This window comes from Argentina silus, assembly GCF_951799395.1.
Source record: "Argentina silus genome assembly, chromosome: 3".
Lineage (NCBI taxonomy): Eukaryota > Metazoa > Chordata > Actinopteri > Argentiniformes > Argentinidae > Argentina > Argentina silus.
Genome location: NC_139657.1, coordinates 19,167,093 through 19,185,800, shown reverse-complemented (window position 1 = coordinate 19,185,800; position 18,708 = coordinate 19,167,093). Strand labels below are relative to the sequence as shown.

Here is an 18,708-nt window from a genome sequence, read left to right as displayed (position 1 = left end):
CCTTCGGAACTCCCCAATGTTCCATTGGAATTTTTACTCTTTACTGTATCCGTCGGTGGCACTGTTCTAAATGGTTGTTTGTATGGGTACAGCAACACGGATGTGTGTGGATCCACCTGGATCAGTGAGGTTTGTGACCTCAGAAAAAAAGAAAAAAAAACACTTCCTCATGGCCAACACCCACAGGAAACCACAGCTGTGTATTTGCAAGGTTATGTGAAACCCATCTGAACTGTGAAACCACAGATATGACCTCTCATACTGTATTACATGAGTTTCCTTTGAAATGGTACTCTTGTTATTGGCACTTATTTCAGATCCATCCACTGGTTCAGGGATTTAAATGCAGACAAAATGACAATGCAGTTCACATCTATCCAACTTCATTCACGGTCAACATGGCTTTCGATGGGTGTCTATTCTGTTCAGACAGTCTTAACAGACTATAAATGCAGACCGTTTTTTTTTACCATCTCTGTTATTATATTAGAGTTGTTGAGTTGTCTGTGATGGAGAGAATTACCTTCACCTCTAGATCAGAAGTAAGCCCCTTGCCACCCTAAGTCGATCTCAGCTTGGTGGTGGGATTGATTGTCAGAGCCCCCTTTTACAACCCACTGCTGGGAAAGGCCTCCAGAATGAGATTAGGGATACAATAATTGGGTTAGAGGAAGACAGAGTGCTGCAGAACACTGTAATATCACACAGGTAACACATGGGAACTGCCCTAGGTTAGACTGGCTATCCAAATGTGTTGTCATATCTCATAAAACACAAAAACGCAGTCATCACTTATGCTACAGTGATATAAAGACAAAAATGGTGTCGCCTGCATACAAAAAGCCCCTGTAACTCTCCATTAATCACATAACTGTTTTATATTTCCCTACAGTGAGATTGATGCATTGATGCAGGCACGTGTCTGATAGCATTGAGTGGGTCTTGTGGTGTGGTTGATTGAATTCATGAATCTGGGGGCAATCGCTCTCATGCCGTGCTGACAGTGGGTGTGCTGTACTGTGTGTACTGTGTGTACTGTGTGTACTGTGTGTACAGTGTGGGCGCTGGGACTGTGGCTCTGTGTGATCACTCAATTACAACTCTCACTTCCCCACTTAACTGTTCTGCACCAACTCTGTGTGCTGTTTGTTACATTTGAGAAAGTGTATGAGTATGTCACTGTGGAGAGTCCACAGATGTACTGTGTGTAACATTTTGTTCTCTCTCTCTCTCTCTCTCTCTCTCCAGAGTAAGGAGATCACCTTTCAACTCCAGGAAGACCTGATGAAGGTTCTCAATGAGCTCTACACTGTAAGTTTTTATATCTCACCAATTTACTGTATCATTGTAGCATACTATAGTTAACATAACTCTATGTTATGAACTGTATTTGACTCACACCAGAGCACACCTTGGATGGTCAGAACTGCTGCAGGGCCTGTATGTCTGCAGGTCAGAGTGACTCTAGGCCAGAGTGGCTGCAGACTTGTATATCTGTAGGCCAGAGTGGCTGCAGGCTTATATATATCCTCCTCTGTAGATGCCAGATCTCTGACCTTGGTAGAGCAGGGTGCTTAACCCACTAATCAATAGTTAATTCAACAGCTTTAATTGCTGCTGTCAGGCTGTGGTACAGCACAAGGCCCTAGCTTAGATTAATGCCTGCCATGTGTCACTGCTGCAGGGCTTAATAACATGCTAATATATCCTCAGGTAGAGGAAGCTGGAGAATGGTCTTGGTATCTTCTCCGCACGTATAACTCATAGATTTTATGCCACACAATTTATGCACTCTCCCATTCGTCTTACGGCAACGTGATCCGCTTCACTAGACAACTTTATAACCTTTTGAGGTTGACTTTTGACCGTTGGGGCAGCATGTACTGGGATTCCCCTCGTTAAGCGAAAGATGGATAATGGTTGATTTTCTGTGGCTTGTTAGGCTTTTTCTATGGATTGTGAGTGAGTTCAGCGAGGGTTAGGTTATAACTCGCCTTTACAACTACCCCTCCTCCTCCCCTACCCTCTCTGCGTACAGGACCATATGTGAGGATCATTCATAACCAATCACAGCATTCCGCTGCAGATCAATGACATTGAATTAACTTCAACACTCCACACTAGTGTTGTAAGTGCTCACTGAAAAATTCATCTAATCAATTCAGATGTGGAAACCCCTATACCGATATCAGATTATGATTACAGCATTGGTTGTTATGGTAAAAGTTTGGGAATACATTGTTGTGACATTAGCAAAGGCTAGTTAGTTTGCCTGGGTACTTGGTGGAAAGGTCTCAATATGCCTATAGTGTAAGTAGTCTTTGATCATGAAAGCAGATTAACAACAATAGATACACACAATCGGCCGTGACACGTGTAACACCAGCTGTATGTGTGTCACTCCTCACCGCAGACTGCAGTCCAATATGACCTGGTTTACCCCCCCCCCCCCCCCCCAACATCCACAAAGGCTATTGCGTCAGAAAGCCACGGGGCCATTGTGGCCACACAGCCAGGGAAATTACAGGTCTGGTCCTATACTCTAATTCTGTCTCTCTAAAAGGAGCAGGAGAGTAAACACTGCATGGCCGCTCCAGACCAGTAAGTGATGAGTAGGGCCCACAGTCGGTCGCCCAGCTCTGCACTGGTTCCAATTATGCCTCTCTGGCCGACAGCACTAAACAAACAGGCACAGGCTGTAGTTCCACGCATACAGAAATAACTCGTTTTTGGGGGAAGATGTTTAAGTTTTAGTACAGGCAGTCTGTATTTTGATTCAGATTGAGGTTATGCTGACCATGTGTACAGACAGACAGACAGTGCGACTGTAATTTACAGTATATTGAGTCAGTTCATTCTGGGTTAAGCCATTGGTTGGCTTTTCTTTCTTTTTTTTTTCAGTCTTCCTGAGGGTGACTTTGTTTGGAGTGGCTGTTTGGTCAGTAGGGGGTTTGAGGATCCGCTGGCAAGGCATGGCAGCCTCGGCAGGGGAGGCCAGGGGCCAGAGCAGCAGGAGAAAGGGCTGGTTCTCACACCCTGCAGGGTGACACTGACAGGCTGGCGAGGGTCCTCCTCTCCTCTCCTCTCCCCTCCTCTCCTCTCCTCTCCTCTCCTCTCCTGCCACATAGTCCATGACCTCTGCCAGCGGCAGAAGGAGTGAGATGTTTAGTTTTACAGTTGAGTTTTACAGGGACATTGCACAGTAATAAACATTACTGTTATGTGCCAGTTTAAACCATTTGGCTTATTTTCAACTGTAGTCCCTGGGCAGGTGTGTTGAACTGTTTACTCCTTGAAGTTAGAAGTACATAGTTACCGCTTTTGCGGGGGCTTAAAGATTAAGATCCCAGAGGGAATGAAACGATTATAAAAACTGTTCTCTCAGACATGCGTCATAGCCTCAGTCATGACTCTCACGGTCATGATTTGTCAGTTTTCATCAGTCGTCAGTTTTCTACACGCAGAGTCCATTGTGTTATAAATAGTGTTTTTTATCGACTGGTGTCACAGCCCCTTGAAGAAATTCTACTTTTCTTTGCGGTGTACCTGCTACTCTGTGCCTGAGTCATATCCGAAGGCAGTTCTGTAGAGATGTGTCATTGGAGAATGAGTCATAGCCCCCCTCGTCAGATAGCCATGACTCAAGCCAAGGGAAGTAGCTTTAATCAGCGTACTGCTGCGGAGCTAATGCATTTCTCAGTGTGCCTCCATCGCTCCCCTCTAATGGTTGTGACGCAATGACAAAGGGAGTAGGTACACACTCCAACTGTAGCATATAACCTCACGCAAACTAAGGCGTATTTACAAGATGGTCCTTTTAAACTCCTGGCCTCAGGAATCACATCTTAATTCACAGGGATCATTGCCTCTCGATTTCAAAGAGGGAGAACTGGGTTGTGTAAGTGGTTTAGGCAGTCAGTCTGTCACCACCTGATGTCGGGACTGACTACTCCCTGATGACGGTGCTGTGCTGCGAGGGTTAGGGAAGAGATGATTGGGTGTCTGTGGGCATATTGAAGTCCCTCTGTGCTCCATTACTGGGCTGGCATTTCCTACATTCCTCAGATGGAATAGTCACCACCTCTATAAACCAGTCACGCAAACTGCAAAGTGTCCTCCAAAGATAGTATTCAAACACACAGCAATATTTCAAGTTGAAACGGCAGTGAATCGTGGTTTCTGAGGTCACATAAGAGCTCAATATAAAAAGATAGAGAGAGAATCTACCTCTAGTTTGTCTGTGGTGAGGGGACTCCTATTGTGAGCAAGCTGGAATCGATCTGTGATGATGTGGGCAGATAGATTTGTTTGATAGATAGATAGATGTGTTTGGTTCAAGGTAGCTGAGACTCCACTGTGAGGGATGGACAACTCTGACCTCTGACCCCTAACCTCTGACCCTCCCTCCCAGGTGATGAAGACCTACCACATGTACCACACAGAGAGTATCAGTGCGGAGGGCAAGCTGAAGGAGGCGGAGAAGCAAGAGGAGAAGCAGATCGGCCACTCAGGGGGTCCCGTCTTCAGCATCCGTCTGGAGGACAAACACCAGAGGCGTAGCTCAGTCAAGAAGATCGAGAAGATGAAGGAGAAGGTAAGGCACACAGCAGATAGGTCCTGACGAAGGCCATCAAGTTTGTTCTCTTTAATGGAATAACACACAAGCCAGCTGAGATTAGTCACGCTATATCCAAGAAACAACTACATCTTTCAGCACTTTTGTTGAGAGCCAGCCATACTGTCATATTCTATATACCAACTTAAAATACGTTTAAGCATTAACTCACGTTGACATCCACGTGTCCCCCTGTCTGTGCCCAAGCGGAACAGCCTTCCACAGACCAGGCTATCGTATAGTTCTGCAGCCCCGCTGGCCTGTGTTGGCCTGAGTGATGGAAACCACACTGCGAAACACTGTCACAGCCAAATCGCCAGGCTTTGTGCTCCTAGAACAGGCCTGTTTTCTGTTAAAGCTCCATGACAAATGATTTAATGGCCTCGGGAACGCGATTCTTTTTCTTTTTTTTTTCTTCTTTTTTTTTTGTAGCTCTTCCTGGAATGCGTTAGTTTGGGAAGCGCTTAAAATATGGAATACCGTGTGAGTCACTGTCCATTGGTCAGTCAGTGGATGGTGACTAACGGCCCAGTGTTTGTCTGGCAGGGAGGAAGTCAGTCAGGAGGCTGTGTAGTATCCTGGAGGGGTGTTGTAGGAGTTTTTTAAACATGCATAGTTTAGTTTATGTAAGGTTTTTTTCAATCTTCCTTTTTGTGTTGCTCTAGTAGCTTATTTGCACGCCTCTGTTTTATTTATGGCTCCTCTTGTTTGCCAATCATTCTGCCTGAGTTCTGTTAGAGGCAGTGTTTGCAGAGACATGAAAGCACACTCACTTGTCAACAAAGGGATTTTTAGCTCATTAATTTCTCTCTTTTTGTCTCTCCCTCACACTTTTCTTTTTTCTCTCTCTCTCTCTCTTTTTCTCTCTCTCTCTTTCGCTCTCTCTCTCTCATTCTCTCATCAGCGCCAGGCCAAGTACTCCGAGAATAAGCTGAAGTCGATCAAAGCCCGGAACGAGTACCTTCTGACACTTGAAGCGACAAATTCCTCAGTTTTCAAGTATTACATTCATGACTTGTCTGACCTAATTGATGTAAGTAAACCGTGTGACTGTGTGAAGTATTATTTATAGATGGTGAAACTTTTAAGCTAAGGAACAGACAACTTATTTTTCTACACATGAACTAGAAAAGTTTTGCTGTCATGGGTAAATATGACAGTTCCCTACCTAGGAGCCTCTCTCCCTCCACACTCATTAGAAATCCCTTGTTAACATGCTTAACAGCATTCTCTTCCTCATTCCCGAAGATCTGAGGGAGTATGTATACTCAATAACACAAGCTGGGGAGACATTCTGCTGCCCCAAACAGAGCAGGGACAGCTCAGTATAAGCCTCCCAGAGTTCAAATGAAGCCCTCTACAGACTGAATCAGATGTTTTTCAAAAAGCGCATCTCAGTAGATTGTATTACACTTTTTTTTTTTATTCTCATAATGCTGAAGAAACCCTGCCATTCAGCAGTATTTTCTGAGGCCTTGGAGGAGATTTAATATCTGGGTCCGTAGAAAGTGATGAGTTTAGCAGCAGACCTGAAATATGAGCGATGGTGAGGATACCATACTGTGGGATGGAAATTACAGTGGAAGAGAGAATTAAACTGGAAGAGCCTAGAAGCTTTTGTAATGAAATATATTCTACTCTGCTCCTTTCCCATGTCTGTGTGTACAAAAGCTACAGTTTTTCATGAGAGAGAGAGAGAGAAAGAGAGAGAGAAAGAGAGAGAGAGAGATTGAATGGAGTGGGGTGTGGCCATGTCCCTGAAACCCAGTTTTGTGAATTACTTACTGGTGTTTATTGTAGGTCAGCTGTCCCATCCTACAGCACTCATGCCACAGCACTCTGTTCTCTGCCTACCCAGCAGATTGCTTTGGTTTTCCCCTCCAGAACCAGACCTATATACATGACTTATTTATAAACTGGCCTACCTGCGATATTATTTTTTCGTCAGAGAAATAAATGTGCTGTACCATTTTGCCGCCGTTACCAGGGAAACCTGAGAGAACGCAGAGTTCTTTTTGCAATTCACGTTCTGTATTCCAGACAGTGCTGAAGGAGAAGAGAAATGTGACCTCCCTTCAGTGCCATGCTGTGTGCTAAAATTGCACCTCTTTACTCCCGCTTTCTCTCAAGCCTTTGCAAATCACAAGGGTGTGTGTGTGTGTGTGTGTGTGTATGCTGGTATGATCTGTCTTTTGAGGTGACAGCAGCTCAAAAAAGAGAGATGATAAATTTGACCTATCATGATCCAATATAAAGTGTACAAGCTGGATGGTGGCTGCCAAGCAGTGTTCCTGTGGCTGTATGTCTTCCATCAGCCTCGAAGTGTGTGTGTGTGTGTGTGTGTGTACATACTCACTACAGGCCCTGGCCCACCAAGGTCCTACTTAATGAAAACCAGCATTAGATTCTGGAGACACGATTCAGGCTATATGACTCATGTCCAAGGCTTCTGCTACTCAGTTGATGGCCAATAATGTTAGGTACCGTAGACCTGGTCGACCTTTTAATGTAACATAACCGTATAGTTTTTTACCCCCCCCCCCCCCCCCCCCCCCAGTGCTGTGACTTGGGATACCACGCCAGTCTGAACAGAGCCCTGCGGACCTACCTCTCCGCTGAGTATAACCTAGAGACGTCTCGCCACGAGGGGTTGGACATCATCGAGAACGCCGTGGACAGCCTGGACCCCCGCAGCGACCGCCAGAGGTTCATGGAGATGTACCCCACCGCCTTCTGCCCTCCTGTCAAGTTTGAGTTCCAGCCTCATATGGGAGATGAGGTGAGTAAGGCTTTCACACATTCTAGACGAATAGCAAGGGAACAATTCAAGTTTGTACAATGGTTTTTCGGATAAGAGCTCTGAGTTTTGTCAAGGGTAATTTCCAAGAACCAATATGGTCAGTCCTAATATGCTCCACAGTGTGGAAGGGAATAAGAAGTTGATTAAAATGTCTTGAGCTTTTAATGAGCTCAGTTTTTGCCTGCTTAATTGCACAGTTTTACTGTGTCTAGGACCTGGGCCGGCAGAGGCAGAGCCGGGGTTTTTATAGAGGAAAGGGAATGACAAATCACGTCTCATTTCTCACCCTCCAAGTCCTGTAGCTTTTTTTTTCTTTTCGATTTTACTGTGGTGTTGGGTTGGCAGCACTCAGCTCACTGATGTCGTGTTTGTTGTTAACTAGCTATTGTTTTATTTGTTTTATTGCTGTCTGGATTCCGATCTGGGTCAGTAGGAACCAGTGTGGTTTGTCATGTTAATCCACATCTCTGATGACTTGTCAGACGGTTGTGATGCCCTGACGGCTGATGCATTTCCTCTTCCTGCCAGGTTTGTCAGATTGCGGTGCAGCCACCGGTGAATGGAGAGCTCATCCTGAGGTTCCAGCAGCTGCAGTCTCGCCTGGCCACTCTGAAGATCGAGAACGAGGAGGTAAGAAGCTAGAGCCCATCGCAGCCCCGACTCAACTTTCTCACTCACCTGGGCGGGGAAGACCCAGGTGAGAGGCTTGTTACAGCCACCGACATCCTCAGCTTCTCCATAGGTTGCCAGCGACTGTGTTGTGCAGTGGCAGAACTTCAGTATGAAAAGTTAACTTTAGTCGGGTCAGTCAAGGGGAGAGAATAACGGGAGTTGTTGAATCTTTCAGGAATCAAAGATTTGATGCAGCCCAACTGTCTCATACCCTGCAGGTAGTCTTCAGAACCTGAAGCTTTCACACAGAGAAAAGCCTCAGCTTGCTCCCAGTTGGTAGAAAAATCATATAAAAATCATTCTGTGTGTTTTATTTGTACACTCTGTCCTGGCTCCTCTCTGGTTTGACATTGGTGGTGCATCCCAGGCTGTAACGTTTTAATCTGACTGCACTACAGCATGCCTGAGTGCCCCGCTAAATAAAAAGCCAATGGGAAGGAAATTACTCTGTCTCGGTGTTGCGGAGTGCAATCACGTCCATCAGTCTGGCTTGTGTCTCACGACTGACCTGCCTCTCCTATCTCTGCTCCCTTGCCTCATCACACATCGATGCACACACAACAGTCTTCTTTCTCTCTCTCTCTTATATCCTCAGACAAGGCATGGAAAGTCACTGGCGAATGGTGCTTCTAGGAATTCAGATCGGCTGGATTATCATACACCTCACCTGAGGTTATAGAAATGTGCGCATATCAGAGATGGTACTGTGGCAGGACATTATCAGTGATCTCCAAATTATGTAACAAAAACAGCATAGCCAGTGATGATCTTAAATGCTATTTATTCAAAATTCTACCTACAGTATAGCCTACTTAGAATTATACCAACACTTACTTATACTTACACACCTATGCCAAGACTTATCATAAACAAATATCTTAAAGTGGCTGTGTATGAAAGAAAGAAAAAACATCACACTTCTCTTCAAATCTTATCTTAAACTACGTTTCTAAAAGAGCTTTCAAGCCAAAGTCAATAATACTGCAATGAAATGTCCCAAACAAAAATAGAATTCATTCTAAAGATAAACTGAATGCTTCAAGTCCCCATGTCCTCATTTAGTTCTGGGACCAGGCTTGAGATACAGCATGGTCTCATTTCCTGGCTCTCTTGTGGTCTGGGTGGACCACTGTTCCGTCTCCACTCTCCTTGCCTTTCTTGTCTTGGTTGGGCTGAGCATTGCAGCTGACCCCTGGTCTCTTGAATGGACACTGGCTGGGGCCGGGCTGAGGACTGGGGCTCCGGCTCTGTCCTCCATAGTCCCCCCATCCTCTCTTTCTGGAGGAATCCTTGGCAGAAGAGTTGGGGAGTGTGGCCTCTGTGAGAGGGAAAGCATCCACCACCAGGCATCCAGGACTCTCCACTCTAGGTGCGTTGCTAGGAGTCAAGCCCAAATCTGTGAATAAATAAACTTATTGGATGGACTATATATCCCCTCTTTCATCTATCTATCTATTTTTCATCTATCCAATCAATCAATCAACTAACCAACCAACCAATCATTCATCCATCCAACCAACCAACCCATCTTTAACTTTATCGGCTACCATAATAGACTTGTTCTATCTATCATTCAAATCATCTTTAAACTTTTTCTATTCCAAAATAAGACTTTGCAAGCCCACAAAGTTTCTTCTTGAATTTCTTTTTCTAGTTAGTAGTTGTCCATTCTCCTCTCTGCAAAACAACAAACATTGTATAAGCAGGCATTACATGGAAGGCATATACATTGAAATATGTAAAAGATGTGTGGAGTAGGGCTGCACAATATATCATATAATTATTGATATTGCAATATGAACATGTGCAATATCCATATTGGCTATTGACACTCACTTAATAAAACAAAAACTCATGGACATGGTACAATACTTTAAATGAGATCTGCTTGACTTGTACATTCACTCCCTGCATGGTTATCGTATTCAAGTATGTCAAGTGGAAATATCAAGTGTTCGGTATATCGTGAGTCGTATCGCTATCACAATATCTAGCAAAAGTATCGCAATATTTTCTTCATATCCTGCAGCCCTACTACATATTCTGCCAGATCTCTCTACAGTATCTCTTCACCTGTACACGAGTATGTGCTGTTGTCAGTGGGTTGGTTGTAGTGGGAACCATGGGCCTATCCCACGAGGTGTGTATTTAAGGGTTGGAGTTGTTGACGCCTAAGCTCAGCTGGTGTCCTCACACCGCCTGTATATGAGTCTTGTTGTGTTTCAATATACAAAAGTGTATCCAAGGCCAATACAGTACATGTCTTTATTCTATGTGGTGTGCTAGTGTGGATATTGGAAAATACTCTTAGACTGCCTATGGCATTGTCAGTGCAGGGGCACAGGGTGTGTGTGTGTGTGTGTGTGTGTGTGTGTGTGTGTGTGTGTGTGTGTGTGTGTGTGTGTGTGTGTGTGTGTGTGTGTGTGTGTGTGTGTGTGTGTGTGTGTGTGTGTGTGTGTGTGTGTGTGTGTGTGGGCAAGCTATGGTGCTGTATATTTGCCCTTGCCTGCCTCTCTGGAGTGATTGTTCACGCGGGTCAGGATGGGAGGGCAGGGCGCTGCTCATGTGTTAACATCACCAGATGGCCCCTCTTCCTGCCTGTGCACATTGTGTCATTGAAAAGGGCTTTCGAGGGGTCTCTATAGCCCATTGAGCCAAACTGTAAACTGTAAAGAGGATCTAGAGAGATCTGCTCCAGTCAGGAAAAGCTGTGATTTGTGTTATTTTGTTCTCTGTCATGTACTGTATAGATGTGCAGCTGTTTCCTCAACCCTTGACCCCACGGAAGGTGAAAGAAAACACTGATGAATAATTGATGCCCATTAGAAGAGAAGGCCTCTGGATCTTACTCTCCATGGGAGGCCCCACTGTGGCCCCAGCCTGGTTTTAGCCTCCAAAGCAGAAATTAATATTACATAATATGTTAGTGGTGCAAACACCTCTCCCTTAGCTTCTCTTTTGAGGAGGCTGTTCATATTTCAATTCCCTGTGTCTTTCCATGTGGTTATTTTTCAGAGCTCGTAATCTAGTCATTTAAATTCCGTTTGCCTCGTGAGATTTGGATGAAACAGGCAGCGCTCACTCAGTCCGTCAGTGTCTCTCTCCAACTCTCTGCGCGCTCTCTGGGTGTGTAGTGAACTTTAATGGATAGTCTCAGGGCATTTTCATGCTATAAACCCCCAGCAATCCAATACCATCTACTTTGTAGGGAGTGTGTGTGTGTGTGTGTGTGTGTGTGTGTGTGTGTTTGTTTTTCTGCAGATAAACCTCAGGGAGGAACATCAAAGCCTGGGAGATGTGTGTTCAGTCCTCGCCTGCTATCTGCAGCCTGACTCACTGATCAGCAGATAAGCCTGCTCACCACCACACCACCACAGGCTCTGGTGGAAGGCATGGTCAGCTAGACTTGTTAGTCTCAGCCTGGTTTATACTGTCGATGTGTCAGCCTCAACCAATGCAGTGGATTTCAAGCTTGCTTTGACCAATCCAATCATGTTGTATCAGGGGTTACTTCAAGGAAAGGAGGTAAGGAAGGATGCACTTTAAAAGTATTCAAATGGGGCCTTTAGTCTCAGGCTGCCCCAGCACTGTCATAGAGAGGAACTATGTACCCCCAGGCCTTGAACTGGTCCTGTGGGTACCAGTGGGTAAGACCCAGCAAGCTTTTCTAAAAGACCTGCTGTAATTGAACCTCAGCAGTCAACACTGGTCACTAGTCATCTGCTGAATAATGGATGGACTTTCAACAGCTTTTTAGCTGGGAGCATTTCTCTCGCATGCGTGGGTCCTCTCCATATGGTGACAGCTGGGCTTCTCGCCTCCACAGGCCCACCCAGGAGAGGCCAGGAGAGAGGGGGCTCTCAGACATTTAAGAGGTTGTACAGGGCACCTACTGTACACAGGGAGAAGCTGAGAGAGAGGGGGGGGGGGGGTTCATAATGTTCAATCCAGTCACACAGAAGGAAGGGAAGTCATGTGCCCCCTGTTTCTCCTTGCTACAATCATTCTGGGAAAGAAATTCTGAGCTATCAATGTCATCTGGCGTTGTCCTGAATGAACATTACTAGGTCACATACTATCCTTTTCAGATGGTCATCTACAGTACAGTCCATGTGAAATGTTCAAGTTGAAATCACCCTACCAATCCTCTGTTTCCTCTCCTCACACTGCCATTAGCCGTGTCCAGACCTGTCCTGTCTCTGCTCCTCTCAGTGAGATGGATGACACTGTAACTACATCCAAACTGTGTGTAAAATCAGCCGTGTCAGCGGTGTAATTCATCACCGTAACACCACTGAGATGAAAGGGAGTTGAAGAAGAAAGAACCCCGGAGTTCAAACCACCTTGTTTTCTTTTTCAGGTGCTACAAAGACCACATGAGTCATGGGTAAAACCTTCTAAAACCTCAGCTTTAATCCATTTGTCAGTGTCTGTGTGTGTATATATAATGGCTAATTACATACATGTATGGGACAGGACTTGTCCCTGTATTCAAACTGAGGTCAACATCGTCTTTATTGATGAATGAAGTAGCATTATTTTTGACTAGTATGACTGACTTATGAGAAGAATTGGGTGTTTTCAAATGTATGTATGTATGTATAGCTCTTCTATCTAGAGTACAAGTCTTCTGACTATGATGGTCACACTGGTTGAACACCTCCTGTCAGAGTGGCTGTTGTATGCAGAGTAGAGGGGGATTGCGCTGAATGCTTGAGATGGTGGTTATGCTGTTTCTGTGAGAGTGGGCTCTCTCTCTCCCTCTTTCTGCAGCTTTTACACTTCAGTGACTTATGTACACACACACACACACACACACACACACACACTCTACAATCAGTCTCTGGCTCTCGTTTTCTCCCTCCCTCTCTCTATTCACTCAGTCCAGCAGGTGAACACATGCTCTGTGCCATTGCGTGAGCCGGAGGTATGTTATCATCACCATCCTTCCCTCTCTATCTACCCCACCTTTCTGTCTCTCTTCCTCTTTCATCTCCCCCTCGCTCCATCTACCCCTAATTGATAACACCAGGACATCAGTTGTGTTACAAAAAAAACTGTTTTTGTAACCCTTCTCAGAGTTAGAGGAGAGAGAAAGGACTTTTCTCAGTTAGATGGGAGAAGAAAAGTGCCAGCACTTAAAACAAACAAATTGTTCTGATTTATATGAATCTGAAAACAATTAATATCATATCCCCTCCTGAAGAGGAAGTCGTACTTCCTTCCTGAATTGGTACCAGTAACTGTCTCGTGGACGGTTGCGTAGCAGTATCCATCCTCCTCTGTAAGTGATGGGATACGCTCGGCCAAACCCTGACGTTTATAAGCTCCTGGAAAAGCACTCTGCTTGACAGCGTAGTGGCGGCTATGGAAATTAGTCTTAAAAGCTTGGGCCTCCTTACCTTCCACCTCCTCGTCCATCTGAGTGCATGCAAATTGATTGCTATGGAGTGGTCATGTTCAAGGACTGATGCATTTGTCACGGTGAGCGTGAAACGTGAGAGAGGCAGAAAGGCCTGAATTTATTCTGTAGTTTCATGTGGGATAGAGGGTGTTCATGGTACAGTATATGTGATTTAGATATATTCAAGTGGTGGCCACATGATAGCACTAGGACTTTCATACGTTTAGGTGTTGTTGGTATACAGTTGAATGGAGGTTTAAAAAACAGACAAAAAAAAAAAACGATTGCATTGTGATCTCACATACTGTACATTGTACACCATGTGTTGACACCTCACCTGGACTGTAGACCTATACTAAACCTCTCCTACTGTCTGTGGTTTCAGATCAAGAAGACCTCGGAGGCTACCCTGACCACCATCCAGGACATGGTGACCATTGAGGACTACGACGTGTCCGAGTGTTTCCACCACAGCCGCTCCACCGAGTCGGTCAAGTCGACCGTGTCCGAGACATACCTCAGCAAGCCCAGCATGGCCAAGAGGAGGGCCAACCAGCAGGAGACAGAGCAATTCTACTTCATGGTGAGTGCCACCCGTTGGATATGACTGTGTGTGGAGAGCTGGTGTGATTTAAGGGTAGACAATGAGACACCGGGAATGGCCATATTTTTAAGGGTGCATAACATAAAAAGTCCTTTATTGTATTTTGTCAGAACTGCACAGCTCAGCATTTTATGCATGGACATCATCTTAAAAGTATCAACTCACAGCATCAAAGCTCTCTAAATATACACTCACTGAACACTTTATTAGGAACACTATACTAATACTGGGTCGGGCCTCCCTTTATTAGGAACACTATACTAATACTGGGCAGGGCCTCCCTTTATTAGAACACTATACTAATACTGGGTAGGGCATCCCTTTATTAGGAACACTATACTAATACTGGGTAGGGCCTCCCTTTATTAGGAACACTATACTAATACTGGGTAGGACCTCCCTTAATTAGGAACACTATACTAATACTGGGTAGGGCCTCCCTTTATTAGGAACACTATACTAATACTGGGTAGGGCCTCCCTTTGCTCTCAAAACAGCAAATTCAAATTCTTAGTGGCATTGATTCCACAAGATTCCTTTGAGATCCTGGTCCATGATGACATGATTGCATCATGCGATTCCTGCAGATTTTTCAGGTGCACTTTCAAGTTGTGAATCTCCCGTTCTACCACATCCCAAAGGTGTTCTGTTGGATTCAGTTCCGGTGACTGGGAAGAACCGAAGAACACTGAACTCATTGTCATGTTCATGAGACCAGTTTAAGACGACTTGTGTCGTCAATGTGTGCCAAGAAAACATTCCCCACACCATTACACCACCTCCACCATGAGAAGGTGTACAGGTGTTCCTAATAAAGTGTTCAGTGCCTATCTGCCTCCCTCCCCCAGTGAGCCTGTTCTCAGTCCTATTCCAGTCTAATGATGAACATGGTGCGATAGAGCTTTAAAAAGCCTCCCGTGGTGTCCCGTCCTCTGCCCTTGGCTGCTTTATCACAGATTTGTGTCTTAAGGGCAGAGCCTCGCTCGCTAGCTCATCAGCCCACATAATTACTCTCAATTCTCCACAGAAATTCCGGGAGTTTCTGGAGGGCAGTAATCTCATCTCCAAACTGCAGGCCAAGCACGACCTGCTGAAGAGGACTCTAGGAGAAGGTAATGATCATCAGTGCCCCGCCCCCAGCCCCTGACCCTTGCTCTGCCCCCCCCCCCTAACGTCCTGTCCTACTTCCTGTATGGTCACCATCATCTCACCCTCCAAAACCATAGGGAAATTTAGCTTAGTTTGGCCCGGCTGCGGTCTAGGCAAGTTCCCATATGTGTTATACTACATGTCTGCTATTGTCTCAATGTCTCTGTCTAGTAGGCTGGGGTTTGTAACCTAGCTCTGAGTAAATGAAAAGGAAAGATTGAAAGTAGGTTTTCGAATAAAAGACTGTTCTTTAGAACTTTTGGCAATTAGAAGCAGTTGCAAAGTCGTCCTCAATTGACTCTAGAATAGTCCTTTTCAATCTCCTGTTCCGTGGTAACATTTCCATTGTGCAACTTACTCTCTGCACCAGTCCAAAGTGAGATGGTAATCTCTGCAGCATTATTGAGCCAAGTCAGAGAGCTAAAGGGGTTTTGGAGTTGTACTGTTTTATCCTTCTTAGTGATTGATTAGTGGTTAACTTAATAGCCTCCTAGCATTAGTAAGGTATGATTGCTATGGCAGGGTCTCTGTGTTCTACACTGGTGGGATCTCTTCAAGGCCTGACTAATCTACTGTCAACACTCAGAGAGCCTCTGCACCACAGAGAACAATCAAGGCAGCACCCAGGGTGGTCCAAGACTCCGTAAACCTATCCGCTGTGTAGCAACCTGGGGTAGAAAGTGAGCTTTAGGATAATGAGGCCTCAAGGTTTTGACCTGTCTTTTACAGAGCTTACGATCATATCAGTGTCAGGTGTTCAGGTAGTAGCCCCACCCCTGTGTTTGCCTGACAGGTGGCATCATGTCCATAGGCATAGCAGATGGCCACAGGTTTAAACCCATTTTTGTTGTTGTTCTAAAACCATTCTTTGTGGTTTATCTTTCAGTTAACCTGTCTTGTGAAAGCATGTATGCATGTGTACTAGTGATTTCTATTGAATTTTGCGTGTCTGTGTGAGAGTTTAGATTAGAATGTGATTGGACAGGTGTGTATCTGTTTAACTGCAGGTTAGGTGTGACACTGTAAACGATTGCATAAGATGGTGTGTGCGTGTCCGTGCATGCATGCATGCGTGCGTGTGTATGTCTGCTTGTGAGCTCAGCTAACCTCTCACCGTGAGGTCAGTAGTTGTGGGCAGATGGTAGGCTGCGTTTGCTTTACTGAGCATGTGCACAATGCACCGCAGGGTCCTCTGGGACAGGTCCTGGCCTGTCCTTCAATCTCATGTCCCCTCTCTTCTCTCCCCTCTCTTCACAGGTCACAGAGCAGATTACATGACCACAAGGTAAGACCCCCCCCCCTCCACACACACACACACACACACACACACACACACACACACACACACACACACACTCCTTCCGCTTGAAGATGACCCCTGTGAATATTGTTCAAATTCACTCCTTTGGACACCTGTCCTCATAATGATAGTCAATTAATCTCACCTGATTGCATTTTTGCTCATTGACAATTAACATACAGTATATCTCTCATACTGTAACATATTTTCTGTTTTGTAAAGACAGGAAAAGTTTGCCACATGAAAAAGTTCCCTACCGCTGTGTGAGAGCAGAAGAATCCATACTTGTATCTGTTGTCAAAACTCCTGAGCCTGTTGAGAGCAGAGCAGAGCAGATGCTCTGGCCTCCCCTCTGTTTTAATTTGCCATATGCCCAGCATGGCATGCCGTGGTAATATTCCCCTCTCCCAGGGGCCCGGCCCCAAAGCGCACTGCAGAAATCCTTTTCCCTTTGAATCCTCTCAGATCAAAAATAGCAATGTTCTCCTCTCACAGAGTGAGAGAGAGTGGGAGGGAGAGAAGTATAGATACATATAGAGTGGGAGAAATACTTTGCATGCAAATGAGATGTGTTAGTTTCAAGATCAAATGCTTTGAGGGGGGAATATTTAAGGTTGAGGATGATGCCATAAATAATAAAATGAGGTAGGTTTTCTTTAGAATTTTGATGTACTGTGGACTGCAAAGATATGATTTTTAAAGGTCTGTTATGAACTGTTATATTGTTTTTTAGTGCAGTTAATGTCAGTTAGGATAGGTGTGTGGGGTTATGGTTAGTTGGTATATGGCTACCTCATTTTAGCTATGAGAGTTTGACTTTGCTTGCCTGACAGACTGACAGCTATCACATTGTGTATCAAGTGTAGCCCAAGTAGTTTGCAAACCACTGAAAAAAGCGCTTATCGTACATTTTTAGCTCAAAATCAGTTCTCCGTCACTTGTGAACTGTAGTTACCGTTAGCTGTTGCCACAATTATTGTAGAGTAATAACATATTTTCCCTGCTCAGTGCTACAAATGTTTTTGAAAAAGTTGAAGTAAACATGGATTATGACTGTACCATCTAGCCATAATCGTGGGTGGATGGGTGGGGCTTAGGTGGGGTTGCATCTTTTTATCCTCTAACCTGATATACAGGTTAGAAGATAAAGACAGAATGTTTTTAGGGTGCTGTGTCCTACACACATACACACACACACACACACGCACGCACACGCACTCTACACACACGCGTACGCAGACACACACACACACACACGTATGCCCACTGGGACCTGTCGTGAGCTAGATCCTGTCACACACCGCCCCCTCACACACACTGCTCCCAGCAGGTTTGGTATTTCCATGACCTTTGATGTTTGGTAGAAATTAAAACGCAGGATATCAAACAGTTTATCTATGGGGGCGGGCGGCAGCTCATCTAGGCAGGAAGATGGGACTGGTGGGAGATCACGGTACAGCAGCACTACATCCACTCATTCTTACCTTGAATGACCGCCACACAAAAAAAACACAATGCAAAAGTCAGCTTGTTGCTGTTTTTTTGCAATCTTTCCATGTGCATGTATAAGTAACTTTTCTCACCTGTCTAAAATACAAAGGTTTACAGTATGTTTATGGTCTAAGACATCTAGCTTAAAGTAACACATTCTCCATTTTCCAGGCCTCCAAACTTGCCCCCCAAGCCCCATGGCGGCACTCGGAGGGCTAGGCCCCGCTCTGTATTTAACGTTAAGTTGTTTAATGGCAATCTGGAGTCCTTTGTCAAGGTACTGACCTGGCAGTCGGCCCTGCCTCCTTTGATACTGATGGTCTCCTACGGTCTCCTCCGGTCTCCCTGCTCCATAATGATCCACCCTGTCCTGCTTTGGCTTTCCTGGGTCAGGGGGGGCTGATCATTATGCTGGCTCTACAGCGTGTGTCAGGGAGCTCTGACACTCTCTCTCTCTCTGGTCTGCGGCTCTGTGGTCTCGAACGCTGGGGGAACACTGGGGTGGCACAGACAGACAGACAGACAGACAGACAGACAGACAGACGACATCCAGGAGAGCTGCTGGAAATACCATGCCAGAGCGGAGGGCATGCTGGCATGGAAAAGGGGGAGAAGGAGCAGGGAGGAGAGGGGGATGGGGAGATTAATGTTGGTCTCCTCCAGTCTCCCCCCT

General features: G+C 45.3%; 1 protein-coding gene across 2 annotated transcripts in view; it reads left to right on the top strand.

The window, feature by feature from the left end:
* srgap1a (SLIT-ROBO Rho GTPase activating protein 1a) overlaps positions 1–18,708 on the top strand; it is an 84,671-nt gene that overhangs the window by 44,015 nt on the left and 21,948 nt on the right. Inside the window, exons 4-12 of one of the 2 annotated variants that reach the window (XM_083665896.1) lie at positions 1,249–1,311; positions 4,412–4,594; positions 5,520–5,648; positions 7,173–7,394; positions 7,944–8,045; positions 13,877–14,074; positions 15,123–15,207; positions 16,502–16,529; positions 18,207–18,312. In XM_083665896.1, the coding sequence (XP_083522022.1) occupies positions 1,249–1,311; positions 4,412–4,594; positions 5,520–5,648; positions 7,173–7,394; positions 7,944–8,045; positions 13,877–14,074; positions 15,123–15,207; positions 16,502–16,529; positions 18,207–18,312 (1,116 nt within the window). The remainder of the gene's footprint in view (positions 1–1,248; positions 1,312–4,411; positions 4,595–5,519; positions 5,649–7,172; positions 7,395–7,943; positions 8,046–13,876; positions 14,075–15,122; positions 15,208–16,501; positions 16,530–18,206; positions 18,313–18,708) is intronic. The other variant, XM_083665897.1, reaches the window with a different exon arrangement.